Raw genomic sequence first — 14513 nt, 5'->3', positions numbered from 1 at the left:
ATTTCAACAAATTATGATGCATATACATAAACCAAATACCGCATATGACATAAATTAAGTTAAGAACCGAAATGATTCAAAACTTATCATCATATCTGGGACCCCAGGTGCCTCCAGCCGACCTCATTGGGCGATGAGGAGAGAGTGACAAGCATCGTTAGTCATGGCGGGAAAAAGGAAGGCGGTGGGTGAGTGTATATGAGTGTAACTTCAAGGGATTTCAGGTATTCCACTACCTTCGCCAGGGAGGAGCAGATAAGCAGTTAAGCATAAGTCAGAATAAGGAAAAATAATTTCTTTGTTAAGTTGGGAATATAAATCTCCACTTTCCGCAATGAACTTTTCTACTTTTGAAGCTTTGGAGTTTACTGGTTAATCCCACAGGAATGGATGTGTTTTTTGGCAGTAAGAATAATATGGTTTAGTAATCTGTCTGTGTATAACGTTCCGAACTAAACAAGATATTTTGTTATTTTAAGTATATTCTGAGTATGATCATTCATCCAGACCTCAAGTTCATTCCAGAATGTCTGTGTTTCTCTACATTCCTAATAAACATGACAAATATTCTCATTCTGCTCATTACAGAAAAAGTAAACATCTTTCAAACCATTTCTGTAAGTTATAAAAATCTGATTCCAATGAAAAGTAATATTACCAAAAGATTTTTGCCATTTAAGATATATTTTAGGTAAATCTAGATCGGAAATCATGGCGCCATAAAAAATTCTAGCTCATTTGCATGATTTTAACAAGAGTCATCAGAAGATGACATATCCCACCGGCCCCAACATATTTGAAAAGGCAAATCATCTGACAGTTACTTATTGTCTTTTTAGACCAAGTCAGAATTGTTTCCATGGAATTCATGAAAAATATAAATGCCATATATCTGTAATCACCATTTCAAGATCTGTCTCATATATCTGCCAAGATCTTTTGAAAGATATGAAATGATTTTCGAGTTGTGCTCCAGAAACGAAGTCACCAACGTGTTAATGGACCCGAGAAAATAATACATCATAAAAACCTGTAAATAGCAAAAGACACCACTTTGGGGTCTGCCACACATATCTACCAAGTAACACTGACAGATATTAAGAAGTTTTTGAGTTCTGCTCCCGAAACGGAACACACCTCTCACTTTTAAGCATAAGTCAGAAACGTTGCCATGGAAACCAATAAAATAAGAAATCACAAAAACCTGTAAGTAGCAAAAGGCACCACTATAGGTTCTGACTGTTATATCTACCAAGTTTTGCAGAAAAATATGGAACGGTTTTTGAGTTCTGCTCTGGAAACGAAGCCCATCCCTCCATCTTGAGATTAAGTCCGAAACATTTCCATAGAAACGGAGAAAATAATAAATCAGAAAAACATGTAAATAGCAAAAGACACCACTTTGGGGTCTGCCACACATATCTACCAAGTAACACTGACAGATATTAAGAAGTTTTTGAGTTCTGCTCCGGAAATGGAACACACCTCTCACTTTTGAGACTAAGTACGAAATGCTTCCATGGAAACCGAGAAAATAATACATCACAAGATCCTGTACATAGCAAAAGGCACCACTTCAGCTTCTGACTGATATATCTACCACGTTTTGCAGAAAAATATGGAATGGTTTTTGAGTTCTGCTCTGGAAACAAAATACACCTCTCACTTTTGAGACTAAGTCCGACATGTTTCCACAGAAACGAAGAAAATAATAAATCAGAACAAGAGTCATCAGAAGATGACATATTCCCCCGGCTCCCACATATTTGAAAGGACAAATCATCTGACTGTTACTTATTTTGTTTTTAGACCAAGTCTGAATTGTTTCCATGGAATTCATGAGAAATATAAAGCTTTAAGCTTTGTTTATTTCCATCTCATTTGCATATTGGTTTAATTTATACTCACTATTGTCAATAACAATACCTTTTATATTCTCATTATTTTTAATCATACAACCAAGTATTTCAGCGAAAAAAATAAACAGATATGGTGACAGAGGGTCCTGTTGCCTGCATCCGTGTTCATTTACGGAAAAATCAAGAGTTTACCATGTTGGATGATACATGATGTTGTTTCATATATAAGTCCAACATGTGATTTCAGGGCCAAAACCAAATTTAGCCTCAACAATATTTAAGAACTCTTTGGACATTGTAGCGAAAGCCTTCTCAAAATCTTTTAGGAGAATTAGACCTGGCATATTTCTTTCAAACATTATATCATAGTGTAGTGTTGTGTCTTCACTAAGAGTTCTACCTGGAATGAAAGCCTGTTTGGTTAGCATGTACTTTTAACAGTCATACAAGTGCTACAATTTTATAGAGAGCATTCAATAAGGCAACAAGTCTCCAATTTTTCAAAAGTGTTTTATATCTATTAGCTTTACATATAGAAGTTATTGCTCCTCTTTTCAAAGTTATAGACATTTGATTTTTTCTGAAATCCAAACTTTGAGTTCCTTCCCAAAGAATTTTAAGAAGTCATTTGGGAATCCATATCTACAAGTTAAGTGTGAACTCTACACTCCTAGCTCAACTCTATGTACCAAGTGTTGACAATATGTATCAATTGTTCACACTTTGTACCAGATGCTTATTCCATTCATACCCTGTGTTTCCGCTGACTTAATTATTTACTGGACACTGTTCGGCGACCTAAAATTTTACCAGTCATGAATGAAATTTGCCAACCATAGCCTACTATCTGAAATTTGAAAGCATCGTCTGTCTTCGAGTCATTTTGACATGTGGCTGACAATCAGACAAAACCTCATCTTTCTCTGGTTCATTATGTTCTAAGCTATAATTCAATGTACTTGTAAAAGTTGTCATGTAGATTTAAAACATGTGTCTTGATAGTGCAAACAGTGAAACTGTGTAGACTGGAAACGACCATAGATAGCAATGCACACGGGAGGTCTGATATGTAAGCACGCAACTACTATACTTGTGACGAGTTCTCCTGAACCCCTTGGGTTACTAAGCACGACTCCCTGAGAGATGGGCGCTCCCAAGCGATGTGGAGTTCAGCCGCTACCTCCAAAGAGGGACATAGCTCCACAACAAAGAATGCCACTTCAAAATGATTTCCAAGGTACCCCTGTAAATTAAAGTCATGGACAATTATCAGGCCAGCCCCTGCTTCAAGAAGACCCCCCCGGACATGGAGCAAGGATGGGTGAAAGAGAAGTACAACTCAGACAACTCCAAACATCATGCCCTGTAGCATGTTTAATCTTACTCTGATGAAGTAAAAGGGACTTGGTCGCTGTCAATTCCATTTTAGTGGTGTTTAACAACCAACCCAGTTGTCAGAGGAGCCTCATAATGTACTCGAATTGACGTACAAGAGTGTTCAGATCACTCTGTGCCTGAATGCAATCATCGATTTAGCTCTTGAATATGACCCCATGGAGACGGAGAAATCTGGTGATCATTTTTTGATTGTGGAAATAAGCACACGTAGAAATTCCTAAAGGCAGAAGGGTCAACTGAAAGTGGATAGTTTGAAAAACAAAACAGAGGAATTTCTGCTCCTCTGGATGAATCGGCACATGTACGTAAGCATCCTGACGATAGAGACTGACAACGTAATCCCCTTTCTTCAGAATTGTACGAAGAAGGGCGATAGATATCACAAGTGAGGTGGACACTGAAGATTGAATATTTTCATGCTGAAAATGAGTTTTGTAGAGTTGGGAACCAAGAATATGGGGGAATAAAATCCAGAAGTGCTGGGTGGTGGACTGATAGTCCATGAGTCAGACCTACCAAATTAGAAGGCAAACAGTTACTATGATTTTCATATAGATTAAGGTATGTAGTTTATGAAATCATGTGATGGACACCTCCCATGCCCAGCTAAATGCGTTTTTGGCAGTCATTTTAATAATTGGCCGTCATTCTCTTGAATCCAACCATCTGTCTCCGAAAAACAGGCTACAGCTAACACTACCAGCATTAGACATACAAATGTGGGGTGAAATATGTTAATGTTCAATTTTATTAAAATCTCAATTTCAGATATTTAAATACTTACCTTACCGTATGGCTTATGCATATTACCTCAAGCATCATTCAAAAGAGTTCAGACAGTCATTGCTTCGCCATTTTTCCAAATGGCTACCTCATGTATCAAAGAGTGTATAGAAACGGAAGTGATGAGATCTCCCCACCAGTGCAAGCGCAGATAATCAAAAAACTTTACTTCACTAAAAATAAAGTCCAAAGAAGTCCAGAGTGGGGAGGAGCATCCAGTGTTGTGAGGGCGCAATCTCCCAGTGGTAAGGTAAGTATTTAAATATCTAAAATATTTAGATTTTAATAAATTTTAAACTTGCGGGTTGCTGGCTTACATTTGTATCAAATGGCTACCTCATGTATCAAAGAGTGTATAGAAACGGAAGTGATGAGATCTCCCCACCACTAAAATATTTAGATTTTAATAAATTTTAAACTTGCGGGTTGCTGACTGGTAGATGTGTCACAGGATAGGCTGCAAAAATAACCATTCAGCTCGTAACCATAGAGCCACAGTATTCCTAGACACCTCTCCTTTAACTGACGAAGAAAATGGAATGTAGTCTTTTACAGGTCAGTCTCCGCAATGCTGACCTGGAGATGTACAACTTCAGTGCCCGCACTGGGCAAAGAAGTAACTTGTCGAGTCCTGAGGGCCTAGAACGGACGACAGTGGAGGGATAGAAAATAACGACGGTTGTCCAGGGGGCTGGTTTTTGGTGACAAAATCCTAAAATAGTCCTACATAAACATGGCCATGACGAGCTTGTTTGAACTTCACATGGGCAGGTGGCAAATGCCAACTGTTTGCATAGCCACTGAGGATGGAGATGATTGAAGAGACAAATGTCTAGGTACGGGTCGAAATCTACGTTCCGAGAAACCGGGTGATTGGCGTTGTGATATGAGTGAATAGCCACGGGGCTGTGGAAATGCTAAATGGGAGTACTTTCCATTGGTAATGGCAGTTGTTGAACACAAAGCACAGGAACTTCCTGTGCAGCCGATAAATCGGAACATGTAGATATGCGTAGTGAAGGTCTAGACTGGCTAGCCAAGACTTTTCCCGACTTTGGCACAAAGCTCTCCCAGAGAGACCATGCGGAAGTGCAGTGGGTCCTGAAGATATGCTCTTTTGAACATCGCCATGTTGTGGATCATTCTCATTTTCAAAGAATGTTTCTTGGGCACGAGGAAGATTGGTGAGTAGAACCCCGGGGAATGCTGGGGACCTAGAACTTTCTCTAGAGCATTCTTGTTGAGGAAGGCTTGAATGCTGTCAGCTAGAAGCACACGTTGGGCTGGAGAGCAATCACATAAACGGGGCGTCGTCAGAGGCGGCAACACGGCAATGGGAAGTTTGTATGTCAGGCTGAAGTATGTTAGTGACGAAGGGATCCCCTATAAAAGTCCAGTTCCTCAAGAAAATCGCTAGCCTCCTACCTATAGGAGTGGGTTGACTTAGGACGACCGGGGGCAGGAGGTACCAGTCGTACATGACCAACCATTTCCCTCTGCCCCTACTAGGCATGGAAAAGGGCTCAAGGGTGAATTCTAGCGTACAGCACTGTCCATCAGCGTCAACCCTGTCATGGCCACATCCTCTGCCAAAAGCTGAACAAACTGACTCCCTTCAAAGGATGCTACCCTCGTCCTCAAGAGGTTGAAAAGCAGAGACTTAGTCAGCTCGACATGTTGTCTGTAAACGTCAGGGATCAAGTCGTCAAACAAAGAACATGACGAAAAAGGAGCCCTAAACAACCTGCAGATTCCTCCTGCCACGTACAGAGGTCAAGAAAGCCTGAACGACAGACTGCGGTGGTCACTGCTTACATCGCTCTCAGATGCACTAATAAGTCATGCAGACCTTGTCCTAGCCACTGCAACAAGGTCAACAAGTGGTCCACCATGGAGGTGTTGTCTTTGGTGCGATCCCCAGGTGCTGCAGATGTAGCTGAGGCTAAGGCTGATATAGGTTTCAGCATGTGCTTTTATTCTGAGTTGATGGCTAACATCCTGGAATCTTGGACCCTATATGAGTTCTGCGTTGAGCTAGATAGGCGCTTGAGTGATTCATTGTGCACTTCCCTGCTGTCCGCAAAGTCCAGACTATGAATTTAATAATCACCCTTCCTAGACTTGGGTGCCTTAATCATAGGTGAGGGAGAGCTTGGCAAAGTCAGCATTGAGGGAAGCAATAGCATCCGCAAACATATGTGAAGACAGTGAAGGGTGATTGCTTGGCGTCACAGGAAGAAATGACATTGATCCTAGGGATGAGGCATGGGAGGACATTTTATGTTTCCGCTGAGTGAACCGTTTCCTCTTTGCTGTCAAAAAAGCCATGAAAGCCTGAATGGGGAGAGATCAACAATGATGACATCGATCATTAAAAGTACAAATAAGTAGTAGTCACACAATCCGGAACCCAGGGGTGGGGATCCTTGATGGACTTCTGCACCTTGCAAAGTGTGCAAAACTGCTGAGTCATAACAAAGCTGCAACATGCAGAGAAACAAAACAGCAACTTAAGTGATAAAATGACATGAGGGGAAAAGCAAAAAAACTACAGCAGAAGTGAATAAAAACATCCCTGCAGAAAATATAGGCACGCCCAAACAGCGGGGCAGCAGAGAGTAAACAACCAAATTGGCTGCCCTCACTGAAACGTGCAGAGCATGAAAAGACAAGCAACAAATGGATACCTAAAGCGAAAATTAATGAACAGAACATAAAATGGTAGCAGAGATATACCGGACTACAAAAATTACCATCAAGTACAAAGGAAAAAGGACCAGCAACATGAAAAAACGAAGACATATTGGCGAGAGTCAAAATCACAAGGTAGCCAGGTAATTGAAGAAAAAAAAATTACCACACAGATAAGAGAAAAAGTTACAAGAGCATACCTACCAAGACAAAACACAACTTTCATACTTAAATGCTTATGTATAATGGCTTCAGCAAAGCAAAACCCTGACATCCAACAACTTGAACTTGTCCTTCAAAAATTAAGTGAGCTCCATTAATGTACGAGCATGAAAGACAAAGAGAAATCCTTGAGTGCAGTTCCTGGGTGGAAATCTGTCAATCGTTCACAACTCTCTATGCTTTGCACCACGAAAAGGGACATCTTGCAGCTATTTGGATGAGCTAGATTGATTTGGTGGAACTCTTACTTGGGATTATACATGCAAATAGAGAAGACAGCTGGTATCTCCACCATGCTTGTATTCATGACATGACACCTACATGCTTTGTCATGAAGAAGACATACTTTACAAGATACCTTCCTGTTTACAATGCACAGATAACTCTAAGAAACGTCTCCAGAATTGCACTACCAATTTCAGAACAAAGAATTTTCAGTTCAGCCTAGCAATACAAATCTGTTTGGACAAAATGTGGAAATATGGTGCTATTTGCTCCAAACTGAAAACTGGACATGAGAAAAGTACACTGTCATCAACTGGGACCATTGCAATGGTCACTGGCAAAAGCTGATGGAACATTTTTATTGATATTAAAAGGCCAACAAAGACATGCTAGCAAGTCATCTTGAAAACAAAGTGTCCACTCCAAAACAAAGTGTCTTAAGCTGAAACCACTCCAAAACAAAGTGCAGCACTTCTTGATACTATGACAATCCACCAGAAGCTTCTTGGCAACAGCCATAGTCTTGACAGGCTCTCAGTTGCTGCTCCGTCACAAATGTTGCAGGATGGCTCAAAGAAGGAGTTTGTTTCATTCACTCAAATGAAACCAGGTCACACAATGAAATTGGAAGAAACTCCCCAACTAAGAGGAAGAACAACCTCACCATGTATCAAGCTGAGAGTTGGAAGGAATGAAGAAACTTGATAGGTACAGAAGCTGGGCAGCAAGTCATTGTTTGTGACCAATGGCAATCACTGCATGAGGATAACAAATGATGACCACCAAGTTGTTGAAGATCATCAGACGAGGAACCAGCGCTCATATCAGGCTGATTGATGTAAGCAAGCTTCTGCTCTAGGGGTTGAGGTGTGTTGTGCTCCAGTTGGATTACATGCATGGACAGGTTGTGACTCGTAGGTGCTCTGTCTGGATAAAGAAAGTTTGTGGCTTTGAAAATGATTCTCCAGTAACAAAGGTATAGGAAAGTACTTGTGAAACATAAAAGCACCCGGAATCTGACAGTGGAAAATTTGAAGTTAACGCATTCTAAGTCAATGAAATTTCCTAACTCATGTTTCATTGTAGAGAAGGTTAAATAAGGATGGTTGCCACCTTCTGATGATGCTGTCTTCCAACACAGAAACTATCAAGCAGCTATTTGGAGAAACAGCTATGTTAGGTCTAACAGCATTCTTATCACCACGTAGCGATTTTGTGAATATTTGTTATTTAGAGAAAGGTACTTGGAGGGAAGCACAATCAGTTTAAAACTTGAACATTTAAACTGTTTGACAGAATCCTAATGATGTTACTCTGTTCATCTCTCTACACATAACGTTCGAATGTACAGAATTACTAAAATCTAAATATTTTAGATATTTAAATACTTACCTTACCATAGGTCTTATGCACAGTACCTCAAGCTTCGCTAGAAGAGATCAGACAGTCGTTGATTCGCCATTCCCTAGATGGCTACCTCATGTAATCTACCAATGTAGTCACGGAAGTGACGTGATCTCCCCACTTGCGCAAGTGTGAACAATCTGAAGAGTCCCGAGTGGGGAGGAGCATCCACTGTTGGGAGGAAGTCACTGCCCTATGGTAAGGTAAGTATTTAAATATCTAAAATATTTAGATTTTAATAAATTTTTAACTTACCTTACCACAGGTCTTATGCATATGGCTTCGACAGATGGATGGTGGTGTGGACTCCGGGGGACCACCCCTCAGCAACCAGTGCACATGCATTAGCAGACCCGGGAGTAACCCAAGGGAACTCAAAGAAAAAACGACGCACCCTGAGGATGAGGTTAATCTTAATCCAACGGCAGACAAAAGCATAATTACCTAATGGGCGGTCGGCCAGGTCAGTTCCTGGGCAACCACCAAAGGACAGAAAGACTGTAACCCCTCCATGTCCTCAACCGCCAAGTCCCTCTGGTAGTGGGAAGCGAAGACGGTTGACGATTTCCAAAAGCAGCCCTCCATAATCTGCGGCACTGTACAATTCCTATGGAGGGCCATGGTTGATGCCAACGCTCTAATCTGTGGGTTGTTTGCCACTAGGTGATGTAGATGCTTGGCATCATAAGTCGCCAGGATCGTGGATCGAAGCCATAAGGCGACTGTGTTCCTGTTCACTTCCCCTTTGCAGGTATATGAAAACGTGATAAACAGTCTTTTATGGGAACGTCTCTTAGCAGCCGACTTCCTGATGTAGCATCTGAGAGCTCTAACGGGACACAACAGCTCCTCCTCCAAGTCATGATGTCCCAAGACTGAAGATAATGGAAGAATGGAGAACAGCCTGTCTGGCTGCCCAGGGAGCTGGTTCTTGGCCACAAAATCCCACAGGAGACCCAAGTGGGCTCGTCCATGCCTCGACTGCTCAAAGCGAACCTGTGTGACGTCCAGGGCATGGATTTCACTGACTCTAGCCACAGTAGTCAAAGCTAGTAGGAAAACCATCTTCTTAGACAAATGTTCGAAGGAGGCTTCCTCTAAAGGCTCATACGGAGGTCCTCTGAGATGTTGCAAGACGATGTTGAGGTCCCTGGCTGGAGGACAAAATTTGACTTTCTGGCCTTCCAACTTGAAAGCCTTGAGTAGTGCAAAAAGCTGTGATACCTTGGAAATCTGTTTATCCGCTGTAATCGGTAAGACGGAGTTCAGAGCCAACTGATAAGTCCCCAAGGTACTGCCTCTAAGATGCTTAGACTTGCGAAGAAACAGGAGGAAGTTCGCCACAGGCTGTCATAGGGTCTTGAGATCTTTGAGCACAAAACCTCTCAAAGGAACTTGTCGTCGTATAAGGACCTGGTGGATACTCGATGCGCACAAGCTATGATGCTCACCACGCGCAAAGAGTAGCCTTTAGCTCTTAAGTCTTTCTGCAAATGACCCAGCCGTGCAGATGAAATTTCAGCGCGTCCGGATGAAGCTGCCAACTGTGCGGATGTCGAAGCAGATGTGACCAGTCTGGGAGCTGGAGCAGCTCGCCACTGGTGAGATGTCGCCGGTCGGGGAACCAGGCCTGGCTGGCCACCAAGGCGCGACCAAAAGCAGTCACAGGTTCTGCGTCTGCTTGATCTTGGCAACCACTTCTGAGAGAAGGACCAGTGGTGGGAACGTTTAAGCGTCCAGGTCTGCTAACTGGAACATCTGGTCCAGAAGTTGTTTGGATCTGGTTGTGCCCTGGTTCCGAATTACCCAAACGAATGTGGAGTTGTCTGACGCTACCTGGAGTTTGGTGTTTGCTAGAGTTGGTAACCAGTGACGCACTGCCAAGATGATGGCTTGCAGTTCCAAGTTGTTGATGTGCCACTGTTTTTCGGCACTTGACCACAGCCCTGCGGTTGTCTGGCCGCTCAAGTGAGCGCCCCATCCCAGCAGGGATGAGTCCACAAACAGCTTGTGATGGTGACTGAAGTCTCTCAAACACACACCGGCACAGACGTTTGACTCTACCGTCCACCACCGGAGGTACCGATGCAGGTGCGGAGGCAGAAGGAACGCTGACTTGAGGTCGTCCTCCCGGATAAACGGCAACAGGAACTTCTGCAATGGCCGTAACATGAGACGTCCTCTGAGCATGAGACCCAACAGAGACTGCCACTCTCTGAGGGTCAGAGGTTGAGATAGGCCTTGATCCGCAAAGGCGAGAGGAACCCTGACAAGATTGACCCGGGTCAGAAACAGCCCTCCGCTGAATGTCTTTCGTTGGCTCCAGATGCGACTTCTCGGTGTTGACAATCCAGCCCAATTGATGTAACAGGGGGGTGGAGAAGTCCAACTGTTTGCATAGCAACTGAGGATTGTAGTGCTTGAGAAGACAGTCGTCTTTGTACGGATCGAAAACTACTCCCCTGAGATGAAGAAAGCGGGTAACAGGCTGCCTGATGCAAGTGAAAAGCCACAGGGCCGTAGAAATTCCAAACGGAAGCACCTCCACTGGTAGTGCACCCTGTTGAAGATGAACCTCAGGTACTTCCTGAATATGGGAATATGGGGATGTGTAGATACGCATCTTGCAGATCCAGACTGGCTAGCCAAGCTCCGGGTGACAATTTGGCTCGGATGTGTTCCAATGACGTCATCCGGAAGTGTGGAGGTTCGGGGAGATATAGCCTGTTGAAGGCCACCATATTGTGGATCACATGCATTTTGTTGGAATATTTCTTTGGCACCAGGAAGATGGGTGAGTAGAACCCCAGGAAGAGATGAGGCTCTAGCACTGTCTCTATGGGGGCTGGGGAGTGGAATTCAGCGGTGGTGTCCCAACCAATGGCAGTTTGCAGCCGGACTTTAGGATCTTGCGAACAAATGGGTCCCCCAGGAATGACCAGTTGGCCCAGAAGACCCCTAGTCTCCCACCTACTGGAGTCGGGTGGATCGGTAGAAATCCCTGGCTTCAACGTCCAGAGCAGGGGCGCTTGCCCCTGCCTTGTCAGGGGCACTGACGAAGTATCTCGACTGCGTTCCTGGGGTTTGCGCTGGGTATCGGCATTCTTGACACTGTCACACACCCTTCCAAATGAGGAACGGATAGACTCCCTCCTTGGGATATACCTCTTCTTACCACTGCCTCTGGCTCTGCCACGAAAGGCCGATCCCAATGCCTCAAAGGTTGATAAGGCGCACAAAGTAACAGCCGCTTGAACTCTTCCTGACAAATTACAAGCGTCCAGGAAGCCAGATCGACGTACTGACGTTGTCATGGCCAATGCCACCCACAGATGTCCAAGAAGATTGTGGAGCACCTTCCCTTGCCAGGCAAAGATCGTAGTAAGGTGGTCAATCTTTGAGGCGTTGTCCTCGGATAAGTCCATCGCCCAGCCAGCGCTGAAATCAGCTTAAGCATGCGCTTGAGTTCCGTATCGATGGCCACCATCTGGATTTAGATGCCTTGCTAGTCGGTTTTAAAGATAGGTTCGCCAAATCCTCATCTAAATCTCTCCACGGCGTCTGCCACCATAGGATGAGGTGGGATGAGCAGCTCTGGGGACAAATGAATAGCCGCCGGGTTGTTGGAATCTGCCGAAGGCGAAGGGCAATCTGGTAGCCTGTCAGCGATCCACTCAAAGACTGCTGATCAGGGTAATTAAGTCCCATCATCATCGCCAACATCTCCTGCCTCCTCGTCATAATCCAGGCAAAAGAACTGCTCTTCTAAGTCTTCCCAGGACACAGAAGTTGACTCACTCCGCCGAGTAGAAAAGGATGCTGATGCGCGAGCAACCGACTCCTTAGATGAGTTTACTACTGATACATGGGCAGTGAGCGGCCCATTCTAAATTCAGAAAATGACTAATGATCCTGAAAATGGCCCATGAGATTTCTAGAGATAAGAGACCAGGAATTGCATGTCTTGATCCACCATCACTGCAACGTCAGCAATTATGCCATTGAACAAGGATTCTGCTGACCAAGGTTCCGTCTTGAGAGAAATGGGTTCTTTTCTCAGGGAAAACCTATTACTGTTGTTTATCAATATTAATATCTGGGAACAATCTTTTTGCATACCATGAATTTAAAACGTTGTGTTCATAACTTGTTTCCATGTGCAAAGAAGGCTACGACTTCAATTTACCAGGAATGTGGAATTTTTACTCCAAATATACTTTTCAAACTATTTGATGTCCAAGTAAAACCCACTTTATTATATGGATCAGAAGTGTGGGGATTACAACGCTATGTTTATTTGGAAACATTACATCTTAAGGCTTGCAAGAAGTTTTTCTGTGTCGTACCCGCTACTCCAAATTGTATGGTTTACGGAGACACCCCATGTATATTAGTTCACAAATACGATGCCTTAATTCTGGTTTAAGATTCGGATAATGCCTGAAAGTCGTCTACCAAAAATATCATACAATATGACGGAACATCTAAATAACATATATAAGAAATCTTCTGTTTTCTCATGGGTATGGACCGGTATGGATAAGCTAGGGTGTTGGGGATGTCTGTATGAATTTCATGACCGAGAGGTAAATATGTTTTACTAGGAATGGCATTTCACTCTAGAAAGTAGCTTCGTTATGAATTATATAGAACATTTAAACTCTAATACAACCTGAATTGTATATATCTAAACTAACTTTTAGCTGTAATAAAAACATATATACAGGACAGGCTTGTTGGATTTAATGGTAAATAAAAGCAGAAAACTGTCCATTCCAAAATCTGAAGGAATTTGTCCTTTAAGCAATTCTTCAGTTGAAGATGAAGTACGTTTTACCCTTGACTGTCCATTTTATGCATATTTACGTTACAAGTATATCCCAGAATATAATCTATCGATGTCATCATTGACAGCCTTTACTAGTATATTAACACCTAATAATGAATCCACCCTTCGTAACCTAGCTCTCTATGTTAAGCATGCATTTAATCGTCATAACGAGCAGTTATAATTAGTGATGTCCTTATGTATATGTAATGTAACAATCTTGTGTAAGAGCCGGTGGCCTAAAATAAAAAAAAAAACGATTGTCTCTTGTCTCTCTCTCTAACCCTGTTGTATTCTGCTACCAACTAGAAAGCCACTGATATCAGGAAATCAATAATCATACATATCATTTGGGAAATAATTTTCCAATTACGTAAAAATGAAAATATAAAAGAAACTGGGTAGGGGATACTATGACATGTTACAAATAAAATAAATCCACAATTTTGAATCATGATTATTTAATGAAGACAGTATCCGGCTGGCTTTGAATTCGTCGGTCCCCGACAAATTTTACCAGCTATTTATAGGTATACATATACCATTGAACGGAAACACTGGTAGCAGGTGTTCATTCCGTATTTAACATGTATTTGCCAACCTTTGAGGGGAGGTGATCCTGTTGTTTCATTCCTCTTGGCAAACAGTGCTCCCACTTTGATGTCATCACTCTCAGCAGTCTTCAGCTTGAAGGCCCCCAGCGTCTTTTGTGTAGGAGTCTTCTGTCAAGCACAAGAATGTTGAGGAATGGACTACAGCTTGCTCTGGAGGTTGAGGGGCAATGGTGCAAATACAACAACATTTACCAAAAGGGATTTACGTAGTAAACAACCCTAAGGTCTTTTTCAGTTGTTCAAACAAACTGACTTCTAGACATCTGACAGGAACTTACATGGCTGTATACATGAACAAACTTCATTGGTATAATTTGATTCCACATTTTGATTCTTATGCCATTGTCAAGCACACAGTGTGACATTTACTGATTACCTCTTGTAGAACTCACAGATACAGTCTGGACAGTGGGGCACACCAAGGATATCTCATCCCATCTGCCTGCAATGACCTGAGAGGACTACAGAAATAATTTCAAATCAATTCCA

General features: G+C 42.7%; 1 protein-coding gene across 5 annotated transcripts in view; it reads right to left on the bottom strand.

Annotated features, from left to right (window-relative positions):
- Positions 1–14513, bottom strand: part of LOC137286165 (DNA repair protein XRCC1-like) — a 58794-nt gene that overhangs the window by 14991 nt on the left and 29290 nt on the right. For 4 of the 5 annotated variants that reach the window (XR_010956985.1, XM_067817857.1, XM_067817849.1 and 1 more), the window contains one exon: positions 14012–14132. Coding sequence is in view for 4 of the 5 variants with exons in the window: in XM_067817857.1 (XP_067673958.1) it covers positions 14012–14132 (121 nt within the window). In the remaining variant the exon portion in view is untranslated. The remainder of the gene's footprint in view (positions 1–14011; positions 14133–14513) is intronic. The other variant, XM_067817866.1, reaches the window with a different exon arrangement.

The sequence above is a fragment of the Haliotis asinina genome, chromosome 1, assembly GCF_037392515.1.
Source record: "Haliotis asinina isolate JCU_RB_2024 chromosome 1, JCU_Hal_asi_v2, whole genome shotgun sequence".
Lineage (NCBI taxonomy): Eukaryota > Metazoa > Mollusca > Gastropoda > Lepetellida > Haliotidae > Haliotis > Haliotis asinina.
The sequence above is the reverse complement of the archived record's forward strand: the minus strand, read 5'-3'. Positions and strand labels throughout refer to the sequence as shown.